The sequence below is a fragment of the Acipenser ruthenus genome, chromosome 15, assembly GCF_902713425.1.
Source record: "Acipenser ruthenus chromosome 15, fAciRut3.2 maternal haplotype, whole genome shotgun sequence".
NCBI classification, from domain to species: Eukaryota; Metazoa; Chordata; class Actinopteri; order Acipenseriformes; family Acipenseridae; genus Acipenser; species Acipenser ruthenus.
This window is the reverse complement of record NC_081203.1, coordinates 16,939,576-16,949,527: the sequence shown is the minus strand read 5'-3', so window position 1 is coordinate 16,949,527 and position 9,952 is coordinate 16,939,576. Positions and strand designations below refer to the sequence as shown.

The 9,952-nt window shown below is 40.6% G+C and overlaps 1 protein-coding gene across 1 annotated transcript in view; it reads left to right on the top strand.

Moving 5' to 3' along the window:
- Positions 1-3: 3 nt before the first annotated feature.
- The window catches only part of LOC117422392 (sushi domain-containing protein 6-like), a 46,818-nt gene continuing 36,869 nt past the window's right edge, over positions 4-9,952 (top strand). The window contains exons 1-2 of the mRNA XM_058987222.1: positions 4-472; positions 5,152-5,314. Of these exons, the coding sequence (XP_058843205.1) occupies positions 5,194-5,314 (121 nt within the window). The 5' untranslated portion in view covers positions 4-472; positions 5,152-5,193. The remainder of the gene's footprint in view (positions 473-5,151; positions 5,315-9,952) is intronic.

Genomic DNA, 9,952 nt, shown 5'->3' with positions numbered 1-9,952 from the left:
TTTTTGGCCTATGACTCCTACTTTATAGGAATTCATATGTTTGTATTTTAGTTAATCGGATATATGGCACGTAATGTGTTGTTTGTAATATTTAAATACCACACTATAATTGATTTAAGGAACATACACGTAGCCAATATAGGATGATATAATATTACAGCCGGCTTTTATGTGAACAATTGCTAAGAGACATGACGTGTGCGGGCTCTGCCCCGCCCTCAACCCTTAGACCCGTGTCAGTTCTACAGAGACTGCGCGAGTTTCACGAATACACTGTATCCATTTCCGCTGTCATTATTAGCATACAGCGAGAGAAAAACAGACAGATACTAGACAGCTGACTGGCGAGTCTAGCTTTCCGACCGCTGAACAGTAACGCAGTCCGCTGCCCGGGTAGTACCTGCTCCTCTCCGATTCGGGCTTCATGTTCCTGTGTCAGACACTGCAGAAGAAGGGTCCTGAAGCGAAGCTGGTGAGTTCTCGGCGAGGTTCGCTGGGGTTTCTCTTCAGTCCGGCTGTGTTGTTGTGGTTCCTGCTACAGCAGGCCTATCTGTCTGACAGCCGGTATAATAGTATTGCTGTGGATCGCAAGCCCGTCGATATCAGCCAGTATCAGGGTCATAGAGTATTTGTTTTATAAGCATGTGCTGTTTGCAAAGCATCCCAAATGCTGCAGTACGTACTCGATTGAAAGCCAGCTTTGTTTGTTTCTGTTACAGTCTCCATCTCCTCGATGTTCTTGTACCGTTGGATTGGCTGTCACCCTCTCAGATAATAAACCATCCAATACCGGTAGCAGTGGTTATTTCTACACTCTTAATTGTAATTATACACAGAGAGCCGGGTTTCTGTGCTTGAAGTCAAGATGAAGAAAGCTGTTGCAACAAGTTATTTTGTATTACTAGTTATTGGTGTGTTACCAGTGACTGGAATAGTCAGGTTATCGGATTACAGCAGACTGGCCCTGCAGCAGTGAACTCTCACAGCACTCCGTAGCCCACTGCGATTGTGAATGTGACTTGCACTAATGGGTCTGTTTATTAATCCATGCTGTATCGTTATTATATTTGTAGCAGTAGCTGTTTTGCCCTTTGTGTGCAGTGTAGACCCCAATGGTTTCCGTGTATGCGTCTCCTCCTGCCGTGTGCGTCCTTGTGCGGTTCTAACAGCTGTCATCGCTTCGCATTCATTGTATTTCTGCATCTGTTCAGTTCACGAGGGCATGTTAACGTGTCTAACTCCAGTGTCTGACTGCAGTTTATGTATTATGTTATTTTGCACATCGGATTGCACTGGATTGAAGCTGTAGATGGGAGGACACAATATCATTTAATGCAGGGTGTGTGCTTGATTGTTTTGAATTGAATCTTCCTTGTTCAGAATAAAGGGCTCCAAGTTAGGATCCATTGTGTCAGTGCTGGGAAACGTTTGTTTGTTGTGACAATTTCATTAAAATCCCTAAATGTATAAATGTCATTTTATGTACTTTTAAAAAAAAATCAATTCTAACAACTGTTTGTCAGTACATGTATGTTAAGGTGTAAGGGATCAATCACAGTTTTAAAAAATGACCTATACTTTGTATAGTTAATTAGTTCGTTAAAAAATTATGAATCAGGTTTTAGTGTAGTTTTTGCAAAATCAACTGTCTCTCCCAGAGAGAGAGACAGTAATGTTCAAATGTGTATGTAGAGTGGGCATCACAGTTTACTTAAATATACAAAAGTACTGCTGTGGAAATATATGATTGAAATTAGAGCACAAAGAAGATTAAAGCAACATTTCTCTTTTTCTCTGTGTTTGTTTACAATAGTTCTGGGATGTGTTTTGTGCTGTGAGCCACCATTTCTACATATTTATTTGTGTATTGCTAAATTTAATTGATTCCACACTTTGTTTTTTAAAAAGCAAATGGAGAAATGAGTGCTGGTTGAGAAGCGTCCTCATTGCCAGCTGGAGGAGGGCAGATAAGCGTCCTGCTGTTCAGGGCTGATTCAGGGACCTTGTGAGCTCAGAACTGAACCCAGGATTTTAGACTGTGAGTCAAACAGCCACCCCAGTCATTACCACAAACCCACAGAGTCTGAGCTGTACAGAGGAAGAAATACAAACAAGGTTCCCATCATTACCCTTAATCAGAGTGCTGTGTGTGTTTCATCATGTGCCTTTTAAAGAGCTGTACTGTGACACTGTAGGCTGGTAAGGTAGGGGAAATGTATAGAATCCAAAGTGGAAATATTACACCTCTGGAACAGCCTCCTACAGTAAATGTCAGGACATGAATGTTGATTTAGCCTATTTGATAAGAACTTAAGGACTGTATTTATGCACTTGTGTGCCAACTTACATACAAAAGGCCTTGACAATCCTGTGCACAAGGCCCTGCTTGAGTGACACGTACAACCCAATGCACCTCCTGCAACAGAAAAAAATATTCAAATTCAGATTCAAACTGGCTTTATTAGCATGACAGGAGCGATCCAGTGTTGATAAAGCATTTCAACACACGTTACATCAAATAAACCTGTAATTATTCAACGACAGTTCTAATACAATTACACTGTTATTGCAATTAATGACCAATTGACACCTGCACTTGTAATTGACCTCAGGTCTACTGAGCTGTGTAAAAGGGAAACTTGAACTTTAAACATGTTGTCCATAACTGTGAAACACTCAATAGTCCTACATTTCGAAATACAGTATCCACCACTTACATCGTGCAGGGATATTTCTGGCAGCCGTTTATATCTGACAAATAGCGTTTGCCATTCCCATTGATTTCAAAAAGAAAGGCATGGTTTATACCATGTTTAAGCACGCTGGACAAACTCAGCTGTTTGGATCTCGTTATGTGCCGTTCACATAGATTTATATAACAAACGCACTGCTTATATTGTAGTAATCGCTTCCAGCATGGCTGGAAAGAGAAAAGCGATGAGCATCAGCACGAAAATTCAGTGGAAATAAAATGTCTCTGTTAGGTGCTGTGCGCTTGCTAAAGCATGCTGGGAACTCTGTCAGTCAGCAAACAATGCAACGTTGCTTCAAAAAAGCAGTTTTTTTCTGTAGTTGAGGAGGAGAGCGCTGACGAAAATACAACTGGAACTGAAACTCTGACAACACCAGAGGGGATGTCGGAGGAAGAATTCTCAGCTGTGTCACCTTGGCGACCAGGACACCAGTGACGTAAGCGTGCGTGCTGCGTAACACTGCTAATATGGAGCAGCATCCGGATATAGAGCCGAATTGGGATTTCTTAGAAAACGCTGAAGGATTGAGTTCCATACTTGCAAAAAAAGATCGTCCAGATGCGTACCACAGAGTTCTTCGCTGGAAACAGTTTGCAGTGATGCAGCCTGCCTGTACTGTACATTTCTGTACTTCCATTATAAAAAGATCGTCCAGAGGCGTATCACAGAGTTCTTCGCTGGAAACAGTTTGCAGTAATGCAGCCTGCCTGTCCTGTACATTTCTGCACTTCCATTGCTTTTTTGAACTTGTTTTTTTATTATATTCATAGCTTTTAATCCATCTTTTTTATTAGTGTAATGAATGTCTTAATAAAGATTTTTAACCGCATACACAGGTGTTTGTTTTGATCACTGTACTGGTGATTGGGGGACATTTTGAATGTCAGGTTATTGTGTGGATGTCTATACCGTCCATCGCTTACTGCGGGTGAATCACGTTAACACAAACACGCCTATTCAAGCGGTGGCGACTGTACTAAAACAAACCTATAAATGAAGGACAAAGGCTTTGACTGTAAATCTTCAAGAAAATGTGTCAAGTTTAGTGTTTTAAAACACATTGTGCAGATGCCAGTCGCCATGTTAACTGTAATTTATTGAAATGCCCACACTGCTATCCTGCTGCTGTTTTGTTGAGCAATGGTTTGTTCAGGCGAGAGTTAAGGTTGCATGGCTGTACAGAAGTGCTTCAGTCATGTGATGTGTTCCCAGGTTCCAAAACAAGGAAGTCTCTGCTCGCTTGGTACCATTCCAGAGCTGGGTGTGGAGCTGCTTATCAATTGCAACACTTCACAGCTGCATCTTTCTGGAGTGTTACGTAGAGTGGAAAAACAAAACGCAAGAACAGGAACCGAGGGGGGAGGGGGGGAGAATAAAAGAGCTTACTGTACCATAACTTCCTTCATCACAAGTAATAATAATGCAAAGAACACACCCACACATAGTTTGAGGTCTGTGGCAGCACGTAGGTTTTATACTCAGTACACACTGTTTTATATGTGGCCCTTGTGACCCAGTGCAACAGCATCATGCAGATCGCTGCAGTTCTTTGGTAGCTCTTGCACTGTTCACCATTGAGAGACCATACTCAGTAAAATCTGGTAGCCTTGTACTGTGAGGCATAATGATCCTTCAGGCACATGAGTTCATTTCATTCACTTTTTTTAGATTTTAAAAAAATAATAATACTAAATACCTGTCAAAAGCAATGTATTTAATCAAATTTATTCAGCATATTAACTGTAAATACTATAATTTTGAGGATAACCTATTTTAATTGTACAAAAGTTCTGTATTTTTAACAGTGTTGTCAGCATTGCACACAAGCAACAGATCCTTTGTAAATGACTTGCTTAATATAATATTTTATAGCAACATTTCTGCTCAAATCAGTGGATATATGGTAAAGACATGAGAGTTTTGCATCAAGGGAATTACTGCACATTCAGATGTGATGCGGTTTAGAAATGTATCCGCAGAAGCTGTTGTCTTGAATGCATTCACATGTATGATTGGTTAACAAAACACTCAGCAATGGAAAATGTATATTTCCACTAATGAAGGCTGCTTAAAAAGTGTTCAAGTTTGTCTCGGAAGCTGAATGGATTACCACAGGTCTTGTTTTTAATCGCATACCTTTTTTTGAGCTTTTTGATTAAATACTGTTATTACTTTGATCCCTGCTTTGTGTGAGAAAGGCTAGCTCTCTGCATGTGTTCATTATCACCTGCCCTTTCCTTTAAACTAAGCACAGTGTCAAAGCTGAGGTGAAGGTGACCTCTTCTGTTAACCACAGTTAAACTATCTGCGTGTTAGCAGAGTTACACAGCACTGCACACTTTTGCACCTTGTGTGACTGCAGTACATGGAGGTAAATGTTCCCTTTTTCTGTTTGCAGGTTTAGCCCGATAGGATCTCTGCTTTGCAGTTGGAATAAAAGATGTGCAATGGAATGGTAGCACCAAAGACAAGATTCCTCGTCCACGTCCTTACTGTTTATGACCGACTCTTTGTGTCCCTAGTGGTGTTACTGGCTGTCGTCTCCCAAGGACTGGCATCAGGTAATTGAATCATTTTTATATAATCTCTGTATACACTTGCTGGTGACTATTGCTGGATGCCTAGGGGAAGCCGGAGCCCCTGACATTGTAAAGAAACTCTCCCCCTGCCGCAGGCAGACTGAACAGCTGAGCCCCGTGTGAACACAGCTGCTGTCAGGCAGCAGCGAATGACAGACACCTCCCTGTTTGTACAAAATTACTGTAAGGTTTATCAGATATGATGTAGACATCAGTACATATCTCACATTGACATATTTGGCTATTACAGCCTTTGTATGTATGTTTGTTTGTTTTAGTTTCCCAGATACATTACTTGTTTTTATATAAAAAGCACATTTCCTGTTAGAGATTGTGCTCTTAAAAGTTTATTTACTGTAATACAAGTTTCAGTTATTAATCATCCCTCGTTTATTGAGCTGGAACACGCAAAGGTTGTCTGTTGTGGTTACTGCTTAGTAAAGGAGAAAATGTGGCTGAGGGCAAACAAGAAATAACAATCTAATTTTTAAAATGAAGAAATCCCATTACTGTAATGCATTAATGCACATTGTATGGTTTGGTTCAGACGGGAATTATATCTGAATAACTAATTCAGCGTTTGGTTGAAGCTGAAACTGGTAAACTGGGTATAAAAATATACATTTAACCAACAGGTGATCTCCAGGCTAGATAACAACTTGTTTCAACCGGGATTTGAACTAGTTCCCGATTGTGTGACTCGCATACACTCCTGTGTGGGAGTGCTTTACTGGAGTCACAGTGACTGAGAGACAAGCTTTTCCACAGATCATATAGGCTACCTGAAGGCAGGTTGCTGTCTATCTTGCTTTAGCAGAAATGCTTCTGACGCATCAAAGCTAGCTGTGCACCATGTTGCTTTTAAATATCCCCAGTTTTCACCTTGTAGGGTTAGGATCACTACCTTTACTGAGAACCTCTCTTCCAATTCTGATGGAACTTGGTGAGGTCATTCTGTATCATCTAATGTTTTGTGTTGGGAAAAGCTGCAGTGGTAAAATGTATTTTATTTTATTTTTTTCATTAGTGTTAATATGTAATTGATTACATTGTGTATTGTTTACTATACTGTGGTGTAACCGGAGCGGTGTGGAGGGCAGGTGTGGTGTTTAGTGCAGTAATGGCTAATGCTGCTTCATTGTGAAAGCACAGATGCAGTGTCCCGTTTTAGGGGTTTTATTTGTGGCTGCCTTATTTTTCTTTTTGAAGTAATTTGCAGAAACCGTTGAGACTCCCCAGTGTATTACACAGCTGTACTGAATTCAATGAGCTGCTGCAGCATGAGCGCCACGTGAGGAAAAACGGTTCAGAGTTTGCAACCCGAAGGTTAAGATTTATTTTAAAGTTACATTTATTTTAGCTAGCTGCCCGCACATACACAGAGTCTAGTGACATAGTCTCTGGGACTGCGTGCTGTGGGCTGGTTCATACTTCTGTCGTAGATGAATGCGAGACGTCAGGCGCAGACAGCTATAAAAGCTGTGCAGCTTCACTTCGACCATGCAGCAAATGTGGACATTTTTCAACATTATACGACCCAATGCGATTCCAGGTCGCAGACGCACAAGAAAAGGTTGTACGACTTTCCAAAAAAGACACACGTCTCAAGAGTGTGGATGACGTAATTCCAACCTTTCGCACAGGGTCGGAGAACCTCGACTCTGACCAGAAATTATGTCGGAGTCTGAAGTATGCCTTATGCGTCCATGCATCCAGTTACAGTCTGGTGAGGTACGCACTAGCTCTCTGGGATGGTAAAGTCAAAACATAAATTCCGTCATTGGTTTGTAAAGCAGATAAGTAGGCACACCACTGTATAAACGCTATATCTTGGAAACCACAAAAATGTGATCATGTTTCATGATGGACTTCAGGGTGGCCTACTTTAAGGTATTGTCATAAAACAAATCCAGATTAAAGTCATTACTCCAAACACAGCATAGTTTAATTAACTACACAAATATTCATAGAGTGAATTACAATTCAATTAAATAATTATAGCAACTCCAGATACTATTTTAGATCAAACAAATTGAAATAATATTAGTCTGTATAGAAAGGAGTATCTTCATCTGAAGGACAACACTTTATTCAGCAGACAGTGGCCTGCACAGAATACTAGGTTGCTGACAATGCAGTTCTGTGCAGAAAGCATTCAACAGGATGTGGTATCTGTTAACTCAGGGTATATAGAAAATAGAGGCTTTAACTCCATTCATATTCTACCGGCTTCACTTGTGCAGTCCACAGTAGGCCCTTAAAACGGAAATTAAAGCAAGTTAAAATAATGCATATATTAGACCTTGGAGGTCTGTTGAAATGATTGTCCAAATGTTAAGTTAAACAATGTAAACTTTCCTATTTTACATTAATATACAAAATGAGCGACTGACTACAAGTGACTAGTTTCAAATGTCTGTGTCACTACATTGAATCACTGGCTTGACTGGAAAACAAAGCTTTAGGGGTTAAAACCATTATTAAATACCAGGTGATATACAGAGCCACTGTTAAATTAATATAACCGTTTCAAGCATAACTTGGTCACTGTCTAGTCTTTAAGCTACATAATTAGTGTATTAACTATAATTTGTAGCAGCACTCACAAAAAAATCTTGCAGTTCCCATTGACTTGACCCTAATTGTGGTGTTCGTTTATTCTTATATGCAATTTTAAAGGTGTTGGTAAACTGCATTTTAATTAAATAAATGGAATTCAGTTACTGAGACGTAATCCTTTCGGTATAAACCCCTTCCGGTGTTATTGTATCCCTGTTTTCTACCCAGTATCTATGTTACCTCACCGCTGCACCCGACTTAACAATCCATTCACACTGTGGAGTCGGATGCCACTTCTCACCAGCCCATCCCAAGCAGCTGTACCCTGGAGGCAGTGAACCTCCCCCCTGGCTGACTGCTAGTGTGGGAAGGAACTCGAGGTTCTCACGCACAAAGGGAAGAGACAGACTGAAGTTCCTTTTCTCATGTAAGAAATGAGTTTGCGTAAAAAGAAGCAGTGTGGAAAGTCAGCTTGTGTTCAGTTTATTTATGGATTTACATGTATGGACTTGCAGTTCCTATTACTCAGTTTGTGTTTCTCTTCAGCAGTGCATCTTGGGTACTCTATCTGTCTTCTGGTTTCTGGGTGCAGGGTCCTCTTCGTACCTTTTGTATTACTATATTACTCAGTTTGTGTTTCACTTCAGCAGTGCATCTTGGGTACTCTATCTGTCTTCTGGTTTCTGGGTGCAGGGTCCTCTTCGTACCTTTTTGTATTATTATTATTGTTAAAGCTGGCTTGTTGCCACTGCCCTGACTGGGACTGCTGGACCTCTACTCTAAGCACAAAAACAACTGCCTGTCTGCACCATTGTTCCCGTTGCTTGTGCATTTATTTAACAATTGCTTTTCACCAATATTAACACACATTATTAGAATAGTGGACGTATTAGGCAAGACTCTCATTAGCACAATTTAAAAAGTGAAAAGCAGACCTACTGAAGCTTTTCATTGACTGGTTATTGTTGGTTTTTATTCTTTCTTTCTTGCGTATGAAGCGCTTTGGGATCCTTGTGATGAAAGGTGCTATAGAATTGTGAATTGTATTGCAATTATGTTTGTGTTCAGCTTTTTATCCTCTGGAATCTATTGATCCAAATGCTACCAGCGACTCTAACATACCACAAGTCACATCATCAGGGCTGCAATCCAACACAAATCAAAGTGTGTGTTTTAACCTTTTGCGCTGAATCACAGGTGAGTGAGTTTGTGGTCATTATTTCGGGTATTTTTTATTAACATTGGGTTTCACCTCAAGGATGGCTTGTCCTGGCATGTACAAGTCTGGGGGACTATCTTGTTCCTTGAAATTGATCTGAACAGTTTCAACTGCTGGAAGACATGGTCTTCTTTTCACCATCCTCTTCACTAGATCCAGCAATGCTTTATTAGGTGGGAGAGTTAATACAAATCTACATTTGTTTGCTTCTCAGGAGGATGGATAGATGTCAGAACTTGTGGGCATTTAATTTATGCATATGATTCATTATAGCCACCTGAATGACCCATGGTACGAATCACCTAAATCAGCACCACACTCTGTGCTCTGGGCTCTATGGTGGTATCATTCAAGCAAGCTTGCACAAAGAGTCTACCACGTAGGAGTGTTACAATGTGTTTGTTGTAGTGGATGCGCACCACTGAACAAACGTAATGCTACGGACGTGTTTGAAATGAAGGTGAGCAGCACAGGCGGAGTGTGGGAGGGGCCACAGTCTTCAACCCAGACTGACAAAAGGCCAGCCCCTCACCATGTGTGTGGAGGAGCAGCTGGGCCCCTTGCACCATTCCGGTGCTCCAGAGACACTCCTTTCATTACCATCTGAAAGAGACGCCACTGCCAAGGGAGGACGGCTGTTTAAAAGCTTGAGGCTCAGGGGAAATGGTTCATTAGATTTTATAATGATTAACTTTACATAGAAACATGTTTTACTTTTTTTTTTTTTTTTTTACTTAAATCTGGACATACTGTAGAATAAATAGTGTCTCGCAATTTACTGAACACATGTGGCTCCTGTTTGTTTTACTGTAAATATTTGTTTTTGAAGCAAACTGAGCAGT